A 19,801-nucleotide genomic window follows, 5' to 3' on the forward strand; every position below is an offset into this window, starting at 1 on the left:
CAGGCCCAGGCTAAGATTTAATAACACCAACACCAGGCCCGGGCTAAAATTTAATAACACCAACACCAGGCCCAGGCTAAGATTTAATAACACCAACACCAGGCCCAGGCTAAGATTTAATAACACCAACACCATGCCCAGGCTAAGATTTAATAACACCAACACCAGGCCCAGGCTAAGATTTAATAACACCAACATCAGGCCCAGGTTAAGATTTAATAACACCAACACCAGGTACAGGCTAAGATTTAATAACACCAACATCAGGCCCAGGCTAAGATTTAATAACACCATCATCAGGCCCAGGCTAAGATTTAATAACACCAGAATCAGGCCCAGGCTAAGATTTAATAACACCAACACCAGGCCCAGGCTAAGATTTAATAACACCAACATCAGGCCCAGGCTAAGATTTAATAACACCAACATCAGGCCCAGGCTAAGATTTAATAACACCAACATCAGGCCCAGGCTAAGATTTAATAACACCAACATCAGGCCCAGGCTAAGATGTAATGACACCAACACCAGGTACAGGCTAAGATTTAATAACACCAACACCAGGCCCAGGTTAAGATTTAATAACACCAACACCAGGCCCCAGCTAAGATTTAATAACACCAACACCAGGTCCAGGTTAAGATTTAATAACACCAGGCCCAGGTTAAGATTTAATAACACCAGGCCCAGGCTAAGATTTAATAACACCAACATCAGGCCCAGCTAAGATTTAATAACACCAACACCTGGTCCAGGCTAAGATGTAATAACACCAGGCCCAGGCTAAGATTTAAGAACACCAAAACCAACACCAGGCCCGGGCTAAGATTTAATAACACCAACACCAGGCCCAGGTTAAGATTTAATAACACCAGGCCCAGGCTAAGATTTAATAACACCAACATCAGGCCCAGGCTAAGATTTAATAACACCAACATCAGGCCCAGGCTAAGATTTAATAACACCAACATCAGGCCCGGGCTAAGATTTAATAACACCAACACCAGGTCCCAGCTAAGATTTAATAACACCAGGCCCAGGCTAAGATTTAATAACACCAGGACCAGGCTAAGATTTAATAACACCAACATCAGGCCCAGCTAAGATTTAATAACACCAACACCAGGTCCAGGCTAAGATTTAATAACACCAACACCAGGCCCAGGCTAAGATTTAATAACACCAACACCAGGCCCAGGCTAAGATTTAATAACACCAACACCAGGCCCAGGCTAAGATGTAATAACACCAACACCAGGCCCAGGCTAAGATTTAATAACATCAAAACCAACACCAGGCCCAGGCTAAGATTTAATAACACCAACATCAGGCCCAGGCTAAGATGTAATAACACCAACAACAGGTACAGGCTAAGATTGAATAACACCAACATCAGGCCCAGGCTAAGATTTAATAACACCAACATCAGGCCCAGGCTAAGATTTAATAACACCAACATCAGGCCCAGGCTAAGATTTAATAACACCAACACCAGGCCTAGGCTAAGATTTAATAACATTTACATTTACATTTAAGTCATTTAGCAGACGCTCTTATCCAGAGCGACTTACCAACACCAGGCCCAGGCTAAGATTTAATAACACCAACACCAGGCCCAGGTTAAGATTTAATAACACCAACACCAGGCCCCAGCTAAGATTTAATAACACCAACACCAGGCCCAGGCTAAGATTTAATAACACCAACATCAGGCCCAGCTAAGATTTAATAACACCAACACCAGGTCCAGGCTAAGATTTAATAACACCAACACCAGGCACAGGCTATGATTTAATAACACCAACACCAGGCCCAGCTAAGATTTAATAACACCAACACCAGGTCCAGGCTAAGATTTAATAACACCAACACCAGGCACAGGCTATGATTTAATAACACCAACACCAGGCCCAGGCTAAGATTTAATAACACCAACACCAGGCCCAGGCTAAGATTTAATAACACCAACACCAGGCCCAGGCTAAGATTTAATAACACCAACACCATGCCCAGGCTAAGATTTAATAACACCAACACCAGGCCCAGGCTAAGATTTAATAACACCAACACCAGGCCCAGGCTAAGATTTAATAACACCAACACCATGCCCAGGCTAAGATTTAATAACACCAACACCAGGCCCAGGCTAAGATTTAATAACACCAACACCAGGCCCAGGCTAAGATTTGATTAAAGAGATGCAGCATACCTCTGAGGTCTCCCTAGCTGTGGGAGAGAGGGGGCTCTGAGGGATAAAGTTAGAACAACATCTCCCTGGAAACAGACCAACTTCATCTCTATGGTTTCACCTGTATTTAAAACAACAGATTAGTTCTATTTGGAGAAAAAAAATATGCGGTTATAAAGATCAGAAAATAGAAGTTTAAATGTTGCCATCACAGACCCATGTAATGCAGAGTGAAGCTGATTACATTTCGACAACCTCTGGAATCTCTACCTCACATTGCATCCCTTTTGAAATCTGTTTCTCTCTCCCTCTCACCTTTCTCTCTCTCCCTCTTATACCTTCTCTCTCTCTCTCTCTCTCTCTCTCTCTCTCTCTCTCTCTGTCGTTCTCCAGATCATCTTCCATAGGCAGAATCCAGGGATCGACTATGAATTCTACATCCCAACAGAAAAGAAAGTGGAAGAGAGGGAGAGGCTGCGAGAGAGAGAAAGAGAGAGGCCTAGAGAGAGAGAAGTAGAGAGGGAACGACCGAGGGATGGAGGGAGGGCACCCCTGAGAGACACTAGTGAGTCTGACATTCCTCTTTTCTCCTCTTCCCCCTGTTATTTTCCAGTGGTGATCAGAATAAAGCTGTGTGATAGTGACAGGTCAGATCATCAGGGAATAGGACCAGGAAGTAGATCATCAGCGAATCAGGACCCGGAAGTAGATCGTCAGGGAATAGGACCAGGAAGTAGATCGTCAGGGAATAGGACCAGGAAGTAGATCGTCAGGGAATAGGACCAGGAAGTAGATCGTCAGCGAATCAGGACCCGGAAGTAGATCGTCAGGGAATAGGACCAGGAAGTAGATCGTCAGCGAATCAGGACCCGGAAGTAGATCGTCAGGGAATAGGACCAGGAAGTAGATCGTCAGGGAATAGGACCAGGAAGTAGATCGTCAGGGAATAGGACCAGGAAGTAGATCGTCAGGGAATAGGACCAGGAAGTAGCATGGGATGATGTCACGCTCTGTTCTCTGTTACTGTCCTTTAAGAATAAAGATATATGTGTCTAATGTTAAGGAATTATATTTTATCTTTATTTAACTAGGCAAGTCAGTTAAGAACAAATTCTTATTTTCAATGACGGCCTAGGAACAGTGGGTTTATTGCCTTGTTCAGGGGCAGAACGACAGATGTGTACCTTGTCAGCTCGGGGATTCGAACTTGCAACCTTTCGGTTACTAGACCAACGCTCTAACCACTAGGCTACCCACTAGGCTACATCATCAGCTCGAAGTGATTCACTCTCTGTTTTTATTTGTTCCGTTCCTTCCATTTCTCTCTCTCTCGCTCTCTCTCGCTCTCTCTCTCTCTCTTTCTCTCTCGCTCGCTCTCTCTCGCTCGCTCGCTCTCAGGTTCTCTCATTGTAACAGTGGAAGACCCTATCCCTCCTCCCCCCTCTTCCTCCTCTTCTTCCTCAGACAGATGGACAGCTGAGAGCTCCCGCCCCCGAGGCTCAGTACCCAATCGGAATGCTCGAATCCCACCTCGTACCGACCTGCCCCTCGACACCCAGTCACCCTTCGTATGGAGGAGGGGCGGGCTCACTGAGTGTACTGCTTCCTGTGGCAAAGGTCAGAGTAAAACAAAATACTTGGACTGTGTATATGTGTGTGTGTTAGGGCGTGCACGTGCATGTGTGTGCCTATAATCATAGTTCGCTGTGTGTAGATTTTTTATGCTGATACAGTTCTAGGTTCAGCAAAATGCTCCCAAATCCTGACCTTTACCATAAGGAGGGAAAACACAAAACTGGCCTTAGATCAGTGTCTAATGGCAACAACTTCATCATACTACTCAGGGGCTTGCTGTGTTACATCTCCCTCTTGTGGTTATTCAAGGGAAGTGGAACACTGTTGAACTGAAACAGTGATTTCCTTGGAGCTGTTAGAATGAGACAGTTTATGGGTGCGTTTGAGTGGTAAGACTAAAGCAACCGACTGTAGCTGAAAGTGGAGAAGTGAGGTCGGGGGAGGTGTGTCTGCTACAGCAGAAAGGGGAACAGCAAGGCTCGGTGAAACACGGCAGGGTTCATTGTTTAGAAAAGCTTTTCTTTGTCATGTCGATCCCCATATCACACAATCACAAACTCTAAATATATGTGTGTAAATTGTACTATCAATTGGGGAGAGAGAGACTCAAATATCACATTCATTTGAACATATCCACTGTATACATATGAATCCCTGCAGAGAGGACGAGGCGAAGCGATCGAATTTACTCTACACAAAATCTGTCCACGTGAGATGAGCTCTTTTTTGTATCGAGGTCTATGAGAGATTGTCGAATTAAGTGAGGCTTATTTAATAGAATAGAAGTTTCATAATGTTTAAGCTGTTACAAATGTACTAATATAAGTGGATGCACATTAGTGCCTGTTGTTCACACGCATATCTGCCCTCTCATTGGCTAGAATGGTCCCACCTGATCTCGCCTGCCTTCAAATCATTAAGGACAGTATTTCCATTGTTAGAGCGGTCACTCGACTATCTTGTCAATATAATAGATCATCTTTGAATGCGGCAAAGTTGCTTCCTGTTTCAGTCACGTCTTTGGTCCCGTTCTCGTGGGTCAAACAAAAGCCCTCTAATGATTGGTTGACGATAGAGCCTCTCACAATGCAGGAGATGACTGAAGGCTGCTGCTGGTGAGGAGCAACTGCAGAAGATTGAAGTCACTGCAGTCAAAACTTCATGACCTTTGATCACATATATTGATTGTAGAGGTCATGTAGTTGACATGTAGGCATCAAGTCTGACCATTTTTATCCCAGTAAGACAACACACTTTGAAAGGCGGTGACCTCGTCAATGACTTGACAAAAGTGATCAGCTCGAACGCCATCCTATAACTTTCCTACCAGGCTCCCAGTACAGCAGGTATCATCAACTAGATTCATCCTATAACTTTCCTATCAGGCTCCCAGTACAGCAGGTATCATCAACTAGATTAATCCTATAACTTTCCTACCAGGCTCCCAGTACAGCAGGTATCATCAACTAGATTAATCCTATAACTTTCCTACCAGGCTCCCAGTACAGCAGGTATCATCAACTAGATTCATCCTATAACCTTCCTACCAGGCTCCCAGTACAGCAGGTATCATCAACTAGATTCATCCTATAACCTTCCTACCAGGCTCCCAGTACAGCAGGTATCATCAACTAGATTCATCCTATAACCTTCCTACCAGGCTCCCAGTACAGCAGGTATCATCAACTAGATTCATCCTATAACCTTCCTACCAGGCTCCCAGTACAGCAGGTATCATCAACTAGATTCATCCTATAACTTTCCTACCAGGCTCCCAGTACAGCAGGTATCATCAACTAGATTCATCCTATAACTTTCCTACCAGGCTCCCAGTACAGCAGGTATCATCAACTAGATTCATCCTATAACTTTCCTACCAGGCTCCCAGTACAGCAGGTATCATCAACTAGATTCATCCTATAACCTTCCTACCAGGCTCCCAGTACAGCAGGTATCATCAACTAGATTCATCCTATAACTTTCCTACCAGGCTCCCAGTACAGCAGGTATCATCAACTAGATTCATCCTATAACTTTCCTACCAGGCTCCCAGTACAGCAGGTATCATCAACTAGATTCATCCTATAACTTTCCTACCAGGCTCCCAGTACAGCAGGTATCATCAACTAGATTCAACTGCGGGACAATATTTTCTTGAGCGATGGTCAGGGGGCCAGAACATAATCGACCTTAAGAAGCCCAACAGATATAATATTTGACTAAAGCATAAACATTTCTAACCTCGCTTATATTTGTATACAATCACATATACAGTATCTCTCTATTATGCATAGGAATCATTTGGAACAGATTTCAAAAATTGAAATCAATTGGATCTGTTTTTTGGTGTTTTTACAGTATTTTATGTCCAACAATAAAATAAAAATGGGGGGTGGACTCATAAAATCAGCCACAGGCCAAATTTGGCCCCCAGTCGAGGAACCCTGCATTACAGGGTACTGATGGTGATGGTGGTGCTGAGGATGATGTGTTTCAGGGTCCCAGTACAGGGTAGTGATGGTGGTGGTGGTGCTGAGGATGATGTGTTTCAGGGTCCCAGTACAGGGTCCTGATGGTGATGGTGGTGATGAGGATGATGTGTTTTAGGGTCCCAGTACAGGGTAGTGATGGTGATGGTGGTGATGAGGATGATGTGTTTCAGGGTCCCAGTACAGGGTAGTGATGGTGATGGTGGTGCTGAGGATGATGTGTTTCAGGGTCCCAGTACAGGGTACTGATGGTGATGGTGATGATGATGATGTGTTTCAGGGTCCCAGTACAGGGTACTGATGGTGATGATGATGATGTGTTTCAGGGTCCCAGTACAGGGTACTGATGGTGATGGTGATGATGATGATGTGTTTCAGGGTCCCAGTACAGGGTACTGATGGTGATGATGATGATGTGTTTCAGGGTCCCAGTACAGGGTACTGATGGTGATGGTGATGATGATGATGTGTTTCAGGGTCCCAGTACAGGGTACTGATGGTGATGGTGATGATGATGATGTGTTTCAGGGTCCCAGTACAGGGCGATCCTGTGTATTAACCGCCATACTGACGAGGAAGTCCCAGACAGGAAGTGTGACTCAGCAGTAAGACCCTCCCCTGAGGAGGAGCTCTGCAACACACACCCCTGCCCAGCATTGTGAGTGTGTGGATCTATGAACAGCCATAAGCAATAATCATGTGTATATTGTACATCTGTATTAACCCTCTCCTCATCTCTCTCTCCTCTGCGTGTGTGTCTCTGTGTGTGTCTCTCTGTGTGTGTCTCTGTGTGTCTGTGTGTGTCTCTCTGTGTGTGTGTTTCTCTGTCTGTTTCTCTGTGTGTGTCTGTGTGTCTCTGTGTGTGTCTCTCTTTGTGTGTGTGTGTCTCTGTGTGTGTCTGTGTGTGTCTCTCTGTGTGTTTCTCTGTGTGTGTCTGTGTGTGTTTCTCTGTGTGTGTGTCTGTGTGTGTCTCTCTGTGTGTGTCTCTCTGTGTGTGTCTCTCTGTGTGTTTCTCTCTGTGTGTGTCTGTGTGTGTTTCTCTGTGTGTGTGTGTGTATGTGTAGCTTCGAGGCCAGCTCATGGTCAGAGTGCAGTGTGTCTTGTGGTATGGGAGTACAGCAGAGACAACTTCAGTGCAGACAGAGCTTTGGGAACCGTTCCACCATGGTTCAACCACAACGCTGCTCCAACCTAACCCCACCTGACCTCACCCAGTCCTGCCAGCTAAGACTCTGCTCACACTGGGAGATAGGCACCGACTGGAGCTCTGTGAGTATAGAAAGTGTGTGTGTGGCAGGGGGGTATGTTAATATTCACACAGGGGAATGGTGTATGTGTATTTAGTTTGACATTTTATGAGAATGTGTGTTGACGTCTATAGGTTGCGATCCATCCTGTTTTCCAATGTCTTTGTTCTGTTGTAGGTTTTCCTAACATTCTCATTTGAACTCCACAGTGCTCAGTGGACTGTGGCATGGGGAAGAGAACTCGTAATGTCCGCTGTGTCAGTGACCATGGCAGCGTGGTGAATGACAAGGAGTGTAACGCCAGACTCCGCCCACAAGGAAGTGAGGACTGTCACATGGGGCCCTGTGTAACCAACTGGTACTTCACTGGCTGGTCCAACACTGTGAGTACCCCCCCCCCCACCCACACACACACACACACACACACACACACACGCACAGACATACAGACATAGGGACACGGACACATGCTCATTCTAAATCAATACACTAACTTCTCTAATACTCCCATCTCTCTCTCAATTCAATTCAATTCAAGGGCTTTATTGGCATGGGAAACATGTGTTAACATTGCCAAAGCAAGTGAGGTAGATAATATATAAAGTGAATATATAAAGTGAAATAAACAATAAAAATTAACAGTAAACACATATAAATCACACAAACAGAAGTTTCAAACAATAAAGACATTACAAATGTCATATTATATATATATACAGTGTTTTAACAATGTACAAATGGTAAAGGACACAAGATAAAATAAATAAGCATAGATATGGGTTGTATTTACAATGGTGTGTGTTCTTCACTGGTTGCCCTTTTCTCGTGGCAACAGGTCACAAATCTTGCTGCTGTGATGTCACACTGTGGAATTTCACCCAGTAGATATGGGAGTTTTTCAAAATTGGATCTGTGTAATCTGAGGGAAATATGTATCTCTAATATGGTCATACATTGGGCAGGAGGTTAGGAAGTGCAGCTCAGTTTCCACCTCATTTTGTGGGCAGTGAGCACATAGCCTGTCTTCTCTTGAGAGCCATGTCTGCCTACGGCGGCCTTTCTCAATAGCAAGGCTATGCTCACTGAGTCTGTACTCTCTCTCTCTCAGTGTTCAGCCCCGTGTGGTCCAGGTGTTCAGAGGAGAGAGGTGTTGTGTCTGACCCGTGGAGGGAGAGAGGGAGGAGAGTGTTTGGGGGACAAACCGGCGGACATGAAGGCGTGTAACGGGGGTCCGTGTGCTCCCACCTACATGTGGTACAGTAGCCCCTGGGGTCAGGTAAGAGGAGCAGGGGGTGTGGCAGCCATCGATCAATACTGTTACCAATATAATCAGTCACTTCAATTCAATCATTATTTTTTTTGGAATGGATGGATAGATATTTACATATGAAAAGAAATGCATAGTACTGTCATGGCAGATGAATAGGAAGAAAATGTCATGTTTTCCACCTCTCTCCCTCTCTTCCCTCTCGTCTTTTGTCTTCTCCTGCCTCTCTTCCCTTTCACTCCTCTCCTCTTTTCTCGCCCTCCTCCCTCTCTTCCCTCCTCCAGTGTAGTGCTCCATGTGGGAATGGAACGCAGCGAAGGGACATCATCTGTGTGGAGAAGATGGGGACAGATTTCAAAGTGGCACCGATCAGCCAGTGTGCCCAGCTAGAAAAGCCTCCCTCGGTGCAGACGTGTGCGATGGAAGCATGTCAGCCTCAGTGGTTTACTACGGAGTGGAGCGCGGTGAGAGAGGGAGGAGAGGAGAGAAAGAGGAGGAGAGGAGAGAGGGAGGAGAGGAGAGAGGGAGGAGGGGAGAGAGAGAAGAGAGGAGAGAAAGAGGAGAGGAGAGGAGAGGGGGAGGAGAGGAGAGGAGAGAGGGAGGAGTGGAGAGAGGGAGGAGAGGAGAGAGAGAGAGAGAGGGAGGAGAGAGAGAGAGGGAGGAGGGGAGAGAGAGGAGAGAAAGAGGAGAGGAGAGGGGGAGGAGAGGAGAGGAGAGAGGGAGGAGAGGAGAGAGAGAGAGAGAGGGAGGAGAGAGAGAGAGAGAGGAGGAGAGAAGGAGGAGGAGAGGAGAGAGAGAGAGAGAGGGAGGAGAGAGAGAGAGGGAGGAGAGGAGAGAAGGAGGAGAGGAGAGAGAGAGAGAGAGAGAGAGAGGGAGGAGAGAGGGAGGAGAGAGGGAGGAGAGGAGAGAGAGAGAGAAAGAGAGAGGGAGGAGAGGAGAGAAGGAGGAGAGGAGAGAGGGAGGAGAAAGGGAGGAGAGGAGAGAATGAGGAGAGGAGAGGGGAGGAGAGAAGGAGGGGAGAAGAGGAGAGAGGGAGAGAAAGAGGAGAGAGGGAGGAGAGGAGAGAATGAGGAGAGGAGAGGAGATAAGGAGGAGAGAGGGAGGGAGGAGAGGATAGAGGGGGAGAGGGAGGAAAGGAGAGAAGGAGGAGAGGAGAGGAGAGGAGGAGGAGAGAGAACATAATTACAACCTTGAATTGCAGTTGGTTGTTGATCACGAGAAAGATGTTGACCATCCTCCTCTCTCTTTCTCCTCTTCTATCTCTCTCCCTCAGTGCTCTCGTTCCTGTGGTAAGGGGCTACAGATCAGAGAAGTACGGTGTCTCACACCTGACAAACAGCACAGCCCAGAATGCTCCCTTACAGACAAACCTGACCAGGAGCAGCTCTGCAATACCATACCCTGCAGTCCACAGGTCGCAGGTGTGTGTGTGTGTGTGTGTGTGTGTGTGTGTGTGTGTGTGTGTGTGTGTGTGTGTGTGTGTGTGTGTGTGTGTGTGTGTGTGTGTGTGTGTGTGTGTGTGTGTGTGTGTACTGTATGTTTACAGTGCCTTCAGAAAATACTTTTTCCACATGTGGTGTTACAAAGTGGAATTAAAATTGACTTTACACCAAATACTCTGTAATGTCACTGCAAAAAATAAATAATAATAATTGTATATATGGAAAATAAAACACTAATATGTCTTGATTAGATAAGTATTCAACTCCCTGAGTCTATACATGTTGGAATCACCTTTGGCAGTGATTACAGCTGTGAGTCTTTCTGGGTAAGTCTCCAAGAGCTTTGCACAACTGGATTGTACAATATTTGCCCATTTATTCTTTTAAAAATTATTCAAGCTCTATCAAATCGGTTGTTGATCATTGCTAGACAGCCATTTTCAAATCTTGCCATAGATTTTCAAACCGATTTAAGTCAAAACTGTAACTAGGCCACTCAGGAACATTCAGTATCGTCTTGGTAAGCAACTCCAGTGTATATTTGGCCTTGAAAGGTATATATTTTTCCTGAATTCATCTCCAAGTGTCTGGTGGAAAAGCAGACTGAACCAGGTTTTTCTTTAAGATTTTGCCTGTGCTTAGCTCTATTTCCCGAGGCCTTGCCGATGACAAGCATACCCATAACATGATGCAGCCACCAACATGATTGAATATATGGAGAGTGGTACTCAATTATGTGTTGTGTTGAATTTACCCAAAACATATCTTTGCCATATTTTTTGCAGTATTACTTTAGTGCCTTATTGTAAACAGAATGTATATTTTTTGCAGTATTACTTTAGTGCCTTATTGTAAACAGAATGTATTTTTTTTGCAGTATTACTTTAGTGCCTTATTGTAAACAGAATGTATATTTTTTCTTTCTGTACAGGCTTCCTTCTTTTCACATTTATGTTAGTATTCTGGAGTAATTACAATGTTGTTGCTCCATCCTCAGTTTTCTCCTATCATAGCCATTAAACTGTTTTAATGTCACCACTGGCCTCAAGGTGAAATCCCTGAGTGATTCCCTTCCTCTCCAGCAACTGAGTTAGGAAGGACGCCTGTATCTTTGTAGTGACTGGGTGTATTGATACACCATCCAAAGTGTAATTAATAACTTCATCATGCCCAAAGGGATATTCAAGTCTGCTTGATTTTTTTACCCATCTACCAATCGGTGCCCTTCTTTGTGAAGCATTGGAAAACCTCCCTGGTCTTTGTGGTTGAATCTGTGCTTGAAATTCACTGCTTGACTGAGGGACCTTACAGATAAATGTATGTGTGGGGTACAGAGATGAGGTAGTCATTTAAAAATCATGTTTAACACCATTATTGCACACAGAGTGAGTCCATGCAACTTATTATGTAACATGTTCAGCACATTTTTACTCCTGAACTTATTGAGGCCATAAAATGGTTGAATAGTTATTGACTCAAGACATTTCAGCTTTTCATGTTTTATTGATTTGTAAACATTTGTAAAAAACATAATTCCACTTTGACATTATGGGGTATTGTGTGTAGATTAGTGACACAAAATCTCAATTTAATCAATTTTAAATTCAGGCTGTAACAACAAAATGTGGAAAAAGTCAAGGGGTGTGAAAACTATATGAAGGCACTGTACAGTATGTGTGAGTGTGTGATGCTTGTGAGATTTGAAATCTAACCCTTTCTCCCTCTCCTCTCCTCCTCTCCCCTCTCCCCCTCTCTTCCTCCCCTCCACTCTTCCCTCTCCTCCTCTCCCCTCTCCCCCTCTCTTCCTCCCCTCCACTCTTCCCTCTCCTCCTCTTCCCTCTCCCCCTCTCTTTCTCCCTCTCTTTCTCCCCTCCACTCTCCACTCTTCCCTCTCCTCCTCTCCCTCTCCTCCTCTTCCATCTCCCCCTCTCTTCCTTCCCTCCACTCTCCCCTCTCCTCCTCTTCCCTCTCCTCCTCCCCTCTCCCCTCACCCCCTCTCTTCCTCCCCTCCACTCTTCCCCTCTCCTCCCCTCCACTTGTCCCTCTCCTCCTCGTCCCTCTCCCCCTCTTCCTCCCCTCCACTCTTCCCTCTCTTCCTCCCCCCCCTCTCCTCCTCTTCCCTCTCCTCCCATCCACTCTCCCCCTCTTCCTCCCCTCCACTCTTTCCTCCCCTCCACTCTTCCCTCTCCCCTCTCCTCCCCTTCCCTCTCTTCCTCCCTCCACTCTTCCCTCTCTCCTCTCCTCCTCTTCCCTCTCTTCCTCTCTTCCTCCCCCCACTCTTCTCTCTCTCCTCTCCTCCTCTTCCCTCTCCCCCACTCTTCCCTCTCTCCTCTCCTCCTCTTCCCTCCCCCTCTCTTCCTCCCCCCACTCTTCCCTCTCTCCTCTCCTCCTCTTCCCTCTCCCCCTCTCTTCCCCCCCACCCTTCCCTCTCTCCTCTCCTCCTCTCTTCCCTCTCCCCCTCTCTTCCTCCCCCCCCACTCTTCCCTCTCTCCTCTCCTCCCTCTTCCCTCTCCCCTCTCTTCCTCCCCTCCACTCTTCCCTCTCTTCTCTCCTCCTCTTCCCTCTCCCCTCTCTTCCTCCCCCCCACTCTTCCCTCTCTCCTCTCCTCCTCTTCCCTCTCCCCCTCTCTTCCTCCCCCCCACTCTTCCCTCTCTCCTCTCCTCCTCTCCCCCTCTCTTCCTCCCCCCCCCACTCTTCCCTCTCTCCTCTCGTCCCCTTCCCTCTCCCCCTCTCTTCCTCCCCCCTCCACTCTTCCCTCTCCTCTCCTCTCCTCTCCTCTCCTCTCCTCTCCTCTCCTCTCCTCTCCTCTCCTCTCCTCTCCTCTCCTCTCCTCTCCTCTCCTCTCCTCTCTCTGTAGATGAGAACTGCAGGGACCTGCGTCATAACTGTGTGATGGTGGTTCAGGCCAGACTGTGTGTCTACTCCTACTACAAGACTGCCTGCTGCGCCTCATGTACCCAGAGTGCTCAGCGGGCCAAGAGGCACTGACCAGCCAATAACAGGCTTCCAGCCGAGATCAGCCAGGGGTCAGGGTTTAAGGGGTTAGAAGTCAAAGCGCAGGTTACCATAGAAATGATCAGACCATAGAAATTGAGTTGATATATTACCACATAAAGTGGGGATTGAATTGTGTTCTGGGCCAGATGTACAGCCGTTATAGAAGGGATATTTTGGAATGTGAGTTAATTTGTTATTTACTACATTTCTTACATTTTGTGGGTTATCTGCATATGCAAAAAATGTGCCAATGACATTGTACAGAGCTCCATAATATGGAACATATCTGATTTCTATGTCCACTCTTTCTGTTTCTATGGCTGAGAGATGCTGTGGATGATGTATGTACACCCAGGACCTGGGTCCAGAGCTCTGTCCCAGTAGCCAAACTTGCATACCACTTAGTGTGAGGTGAAGTATTGTCCATGCATACTATGTAGTATGCTAGTATGGATAGATGGGACCCAGAAGGTATAACCCAATAGCAGTGTAAGTCTATGATGTATGTTTTCTATGTTTGTGTTCTATATGCCAAAAAACTATTTGAAATGTCTCCTCAGTGTTTATACAGCATCATCAACATTTGGTGAAAACATACCAAAATGTAAAATGGTGGCCTAGTACAAGTGATCTGTTTTTAAAGGACATTAGTGGAGAGATGTCCATAACCTGAGAACGCCCCCAATCTGAAAACAAGCAGGGGTAGAATGAAACGACTGTATGGTCTATTGGTGACTGTCCAGGTATCCAACCTGTGCCCTCACGACTGTTAGCCCACTGAGCTAAAGCCAAGGCATTACCCCTGAGAGCTAATACCAGTGTTCAGGCCTCAGCCAAGGTTACACCCAATCACCTCTGCTACATACAGAAAATATACCACTACCTGAGACATTTGTATCATCTGACCCATCAATATGTTCAAGAATGGTAGGTATTGAAATTTCATTTTCAGAAATGCATTTGCCACAATATGCTGAAGAGCAAGCTGTGTCTGAAAGGTTCAATGCAGCTGTTTTTATCTCCATATCAAATCCTTTCTGGGTAACAATGAAGTACTTTACTGTGACCGTTTTCAATTCAAATGGTCAAAAAGAAACTAAATAACTTCTTAGCAAAGAGACATTTCTCAAGCAAGAATTTTGCTAGGAAACTGAAAACTACTGGGGCTGTTATTGGCAGAGAGGTTTGAAACTATTTCTCTTTTTGGTCTCTTAACTAACTGGTGATGTCACCATGCAGACCAAAACTTCATCCAACCAAAACAGGGAGAATTTTCAGGCGGTCTTTTCAAACAGCTCTTACACTAAAATGGCATTATCATAATTTTCACAATTTCACAGTATTATTCCAAACTCATAGTGTGGAAGGATATATAAAACACAGCATAATCACGTTTTTGAGTGCACTGGGCCTTTAACTTCCAAAGGAGCAAGTAACATCTCCCTGACTAATTTGTGTTTTTACTGAAAATGTTTAAAAGGGTTCTGTCTTGGACTTTAACAAAGCTCTTTTTAACGGACATTGCCCCTATGCCTTGACATAGTTGTAACATGTTACTGTATGTTACGTCTACAGCATACAGACACACACACACACTCCACAGGTGAACGATGTGTATATTTGTCAGTCAATATTAAATTTGTATGTCTATATTTCTGTGTGAACATATACTTAATATACATATACATAAATATCTCCTATATTGTGGTATGATTTGAATTTTAGGCATACTGTACATGTTAACTGTATGCATATATTCATATAAAAGTATTCATATTTTTCAGTCATCATATTAAGAAGAACAAATTTTTGCTACCCTTGGATGGTGTGTGTGTGTTTGTCTTCCTGTCTGTGAAGTTGCCTATTTGTGTTTATTTGTGTGAGTATGCAGCCATGGGTGTATTGTTGAATGAGTCTATCTGTGAATGTCATTTTCATGTTTTAAATCGTTTTTAGTAGAAACAAAAAGTTTTATATTAAAAAGTCTGAAAAAAAGGATAGTAATTTATCTATTATAAAAAAATACATGTAATTTATATTTTTTCTTAAGAGGAGCTGTAGCAAATTCCCTTTGTTGCTACCTTGTCAGAGTTTATGATCAGAAGTTATTGCGTAGAAGTATATGGATTTTGTATTATTTTGAAAAAGGCAAAAGAGTGTGTGGAAAATGCTATCACAAACTTAATCTGAAATAAAAACTGAAACCAGAAAATAGTTAGCCTTTTTCTATTTTGTGCACTTTTCTTTCCCCCAATTAGCAGGCCTAGATGTGCACTGAGACCTACAGTACATTGTAATTAAGTAGACCTTCATATCCTCAACAGTGCCCAGGTGGCGGTATTGTGTGCTTGTAAAGCTGTAGCCAACTTGTCTTCCCTTGTTCAGAATAGACTAGGTTGTGTTGTGATAATAACTCAAGTAAGCTTAATATGACTTCATGGATCTAACGTTTCCTCTACGAAACAAACGACACCATTCTGGGTATAAATGCTAACCTGACCATAAATCAGGATCTAATTTCGCCCTATTCTAGCCCTAGGCCTACTCCACAGACGACAGAGAAACCGAAAAGCCCCAGTTCTGACACCACCATGAAAGAGGCCCGAACATCAGTTCCTCATGCATGCTCGTGCCGTTGCCTACAGCTACGCTCAGTGGGTGATACGGTGTAGATCCCCGTGGTAGGCCGCGCGTGCCGTCCAGCGGCTTGTTCCTGGTATAGACCCCGCGTGTGTGAAAGGACGATGTATAACGGTGGGGGGCAGTAGGCGGGGAGAGGGGGGCATGAGGTGGTGGGAGGCAGATGGTGACCTTTCAGAGTAAATTACCCTGAACTCTCTGAATCCTCTCCTCAAGCGCGAGGGGGGTGGCAGAAGAAGAAAACAAACACACACCGGAAAGAGACCAAAGAGAACCCCACCAGCAATAAAGATGAGTTAAAAAGCTTCATATTTTGATGAAGGTTGTAAATATCTTGGTTCAGGACCATGGACAGATGAGGTCTGCTGTGCCTGTCTGTATCAGAGCGGTGAGGATCCCTCCCTCACTAGGCTGAAAAGACGGTGTATTATTGTAGGTTAACCCATACTGTTAGATCAGTGTAGTCTGTAGTATAGGCCTATCCTCTTCTCTATTTTCGCTCTCTCCCCTTTCTCTCGCACATTAGGCTAGCCTATTTGTGTACATTATGGATATGATTACGAATTTAGCGTTTGTTCAACACGCAGAAGAGAACTGGTTAGGGCAACGTCAAGGCTGGCGTGTGTGTGTTGTGTGCGCAGCTGTAGTCATGACGCCGCTCGCGCGCGCTGGTAGTATGGCAGGCTTCAGCACCACGGCCAGAGCTCGCGGCCAGAACAATAGGCAGCACGGCGTTCCAGAACTTCAGGCACCGTCCACGAGCACTCACACACTGGACACTAGCGTAGACATAGTCAAAGAGCTTGTTTGAAAACGCTTATACAAATTGTCAACTAATCCTGGTTTTGATAACTGAAATAGCTGTCCATATATATTCCACAGTGTTCCCTATATGCTACTTTCAGGGCTAAAAGGTGTAGGCTACGTCTACGAAAGATAAAATGGGTTTTCTTTTTAAGGTTGGAGTAGAGTTTTTGACGGTCCCTGCCTTTTACGTCACAGCCTGTCAACCGCTCGAGGGAGAGGGGGGAGGGAGGGCAGGATAGAGCGAGAGGGAGACACCGGTAGACGACGTCAAACGCTACGGTAGCCTATACACTGAGGGAAAAGAGGGGTAGCGCGGGAGGGAAACGTTAGATATTAATAAGTATATTTTAATATATGTGTTAGCCCTTGAATGTCTATATAAATGGACTGCTGGATTTATCAATAGCTGGCTGCTGCAGAAATAGTTTTTAAGAATATAGCCTTGTAGCCTAATTATTGCAGAAATTTGACTATTCTAACAGGCAAGGCAGTACTCAGAGAGTGACTGACTGGCTTTACCGGATTTACCAAGAGTCGTGACGAGAGGATATAGCAAATAACGGATCACCAAGGCACCGGGTTGGGGATATGTGATCTGATGATCGCTTGCCAAGACGTGAGACCTTAACGAGAGCAGCAACTCCACTGATCTGTTACGGATTCGAAACCGGGAGAGGGAGCGATTGGCACAAAGAGCGGAGAACGAATCGCATTGAGCCTACTATTCCCGGAGGTAGGATAACAGGAGACGCGCACTGAAGACAACAACGCCACGGTAAAACGTGGTTAAAATAAACAAAATCATCTCAAATTACTCTCGGGATTATTTTACAACGTGGAGTGAAGGATCTCTTGAAATCGGTAGGATTTTTAAGACCAAAGCTCCATATTGTGTTTTTGTGCGCATGTGTTTTATGTGTGTTTTGTGTGTATGTTGAGCCGGGGCGGACAAAGAGATGAGCCCCCATACGTTGACATCCAATGAGTGTATGTAACCTACAGCTGGCCAAACAAAGAAACCGCTCACAGCCGCTCTAAAGCGCTCATCTACCGTCTAAACCATATATTTTCCTTTCCCCAGGGGCTCCGAACACTCTCACGTCCTAAAGGTAATATATCACTTTTATGGATATTTAATTTTAATTTCTGTTTTATTGCAATTTAAATGTCTTAATTATTTTTTGATTGGCTGATCATGATTTGCATAATTGTTTTTATGAGAGGCGCAAATGCCATTATTGTCTGTGTCAATAGGCTAATATTGTAAAGATATGATAATTCATCCAAAAATATTGATTTGGTTTTATTCAATTAATCAAAGATTATCCTATATTGTTAAAAAAAAAAGAAAATAACACATTTACATATCTTGTTTTTATGTCCATCTCCTTTTCCTTCTCTCCTCCAACACCCTCCAGCTCTGGTCGCTCCTCTCCAGAGGACCACGACTCTGCTCGCACTCACCGCGCTCTTCTCACCTCGAACCCCGCAGAGCGCCTGTCGTTCTCCCCGCTGTCTCCCGATGAAGGAAGCCGACGCGATCAAGCTGTTCGTGGGGCAGATTCCTCGGAATCTAGAGGAGAAGGACCTCAAACCGATCTTTGAACAGTTCGGGAAGATCTACGAGCTGACGGTGATAAAGGACAAATACACCGGCATGCACAAAGGTAGGCGAATAATGGGAACCCAACACACACACACACACACACACACACACACACACACACACACACACACACACACACACACACACACACACACACACACACACACACACACACAGGAGATTAAGACACACACTTTAAAATATTTTAAACACCCACTTAAAGATCAAGTGGTTGATAGTAATGCTGGTTTAGGTTGATAGTAATGCTGGTTTAGGTTGATAGTAATGCTGGTGTAGGTTGATAGTAATGCTGGTGTAGGTTGATAGTAATGCTGGTGTAGGTTGATAGTAATGCTGGTGTAGGTTGATAGTAATGCTGGTGTAGGTTGATAGTAATGCTGGTGTAGGTTGATAGTAATGCTGGTGTAGGTTGATAGTAATGCTGGTTTAGGTTGATAGTAATGCTGGTGTAGGTTGATAGTAATGCTGGTTTAGGTTGATAGTAATGCTGGTGTAGGTTGATAGTAATGCTGGTTTAGGTTGATAGTAATGCTGGTGTAGGTTGATAGTAATGCTGGTCTAGGTTGATAGTAATGCTGGTTTAGGTTGATAGTAATGCTGGTGTAGGTTGATAGTAATGCTGGTTTAGGTTGATAGTAATGCTGATCTAGGTTGATAGTAATGCTGGTCTAGGTTGATAGTAATGCTGGTCTAGGTTGATAGTAATGCTGGTGTAGGTTGATAGTAATGCTGGTGTAGGTTGATAGTAATGCTGGTCTAGGTTGATAGTAATGTTGGTCTAGGTTGATAGTAATTTTTGTTTGTTTTTTACCTTTATTTAACCAGGCAAGTCAGTTAAGAACAAATTCTTATTTTCAATGACGGCCTAGGAACAATGGGTTAACTGCCTGTTCAGGGGCAGAACGACAGATTAGTACCTTGTCAGCTCAGGGGTTTGAACTTGCAACCTTCCGGTTACTAGTCCAACGGTTACTAGTCCAACGTCCAACCACTAGGCTACCCTGCCGCCCCTTGGGTTGATAGTAATGCTGGTCTAGGTTGATAGTAATGCTGGTTTATGTTGATAGTAATGTTGGTGTAGGTTGATAATAATGCTGGTCTAGGTTGATAGTAATGTTGGTGTAGGTTGATAGTAATGCTGGTTTAGGTTGATAGTAATGCTGGTTTAGGTTGATAGTAATGCTGGTTTAGGTTGATAGTAATGCTGGTCTAGGTTGATAGTAATGTTGGTGTAGGTTGATAGTAATGCTGGTCTATGTTGATAGTAATGCTGGTCTAGGTTGATAGTAATGTTGGTGTAGGTTGATAGTAATGTTGGTGTAGGTTGATAGTAATGCTGGTCTAGGTTGATAGTAATGTTGGTCTAGGTTGATAGTAATGTTGGTGTAGGTTGATAGTCATGCTGGTCTAGGTTGATAGTAATGCTGGTGTAGGTTGATAGTAATGCTGGTTTATGTTGATAGTCATGCTGGTGTAGGTTGATAGTAATGCTGATTTATGTTGATAGTAATGCTGGTGTAGG

At 44.7% G+C, this 19,801-nt stretch overlaps 2 protein-coding genes across 5 annotated transcripts in view; both read left to right on the forward strand.

Annotated features, from left to right (window-relative positions):
- Window positions 1-15,419, forward strand: part of LOC115119644 (ADAMTS-like protein 4) — a 115,345-nt gene extending 99,926 nt beyond the window's left edge. For 2 of the 3 annotated variants that reach the window (XM_065027811.1, XM_065027812.1), the window contains exons 9-17: window positions 2,582-2,753; window positions 3,587-3,805; window positions 6,781-6,910; window positions 7,317-7,521; window positions 7,709-7,882; window positions 8,608-8,775; window positions 9,051-9,230; window positions 10,040-10,187; window positions 13,066-15,419. In XM_065027811.1, the coding sequence (XP_064883883.1) occupies window positions 2,582-2,753; window positions 3,587-3,805; window positions 6,781-6,910; window positions 7,317-7,521; window positions 7,709-7,882; window positions 8,608-8,775; window positions 9,051-9,230; window positions 10,040-10,187; window positions 13,066-13,196 (1,527 nt within the window). In that variant the 3' untranslated portion in view covers window positions 13,197-15,419. The remainder of the gene's footprint in view (window positions 1-2,581; window positions 2,754-3,586; window positions 3,806-6,780; window positions 6,911-7,316; window positions 7,522-7,708; window positions 7,883-8,607; window positions 8,776-9,050; window positions 9,231-10,039; window positions 10,188-13,065) is intronic. The other variant, XM_065027813.1, reaches the window with a different exon arrangement.
- A 2,037-nt stretch (window positions 15,420-17,456) lies between these two features.
- Window positions 17,457-19,801, forward strand: part of LOC135575186 (CUGBP Elav-like family member 3) — an 83,454-nt gene continuing 81,109 nt past the window's right edge. For both annotated transcript variants that reach the window (XM_065027814.1, XM_065027816.1), the window contains exons 1-3: window positions 17,457-17,513; window positions 17,734-17,761; window positions 18,071-18,319. In XM_065027814.1, the coding sequence (XP_064883886.1) occupies window positions 18,175-18,319 (145 nt within the window). In that variant the 5' untranslated portion in view covers window positions 17,457-17,513; window positions 17,734-17,761; window positions 18,071-18,174. The remainder of the gene's footprint in view (window positions 17,514-17,733; window positions 17,762-18,070; window positions 18,320-19,801) is intronic.

This window comes from Oncorhynchus nerka, linkage group LG14, assembly GCF_034236695.1.
Source record: "Oncorhynchus nerka isolate Pitt River linkage group LG14, Oner_Uvic_2.0, whole genome shotgun sequence".
In the NCBI taxonomy this organism is placed as follows: domain Eukaryota; kingdom Metazoa; phylum Chordata; class Actinopteri; order Salmoniformes; family Salmonidae; genus Oncorhynchus; species Oncorhynchus nerka.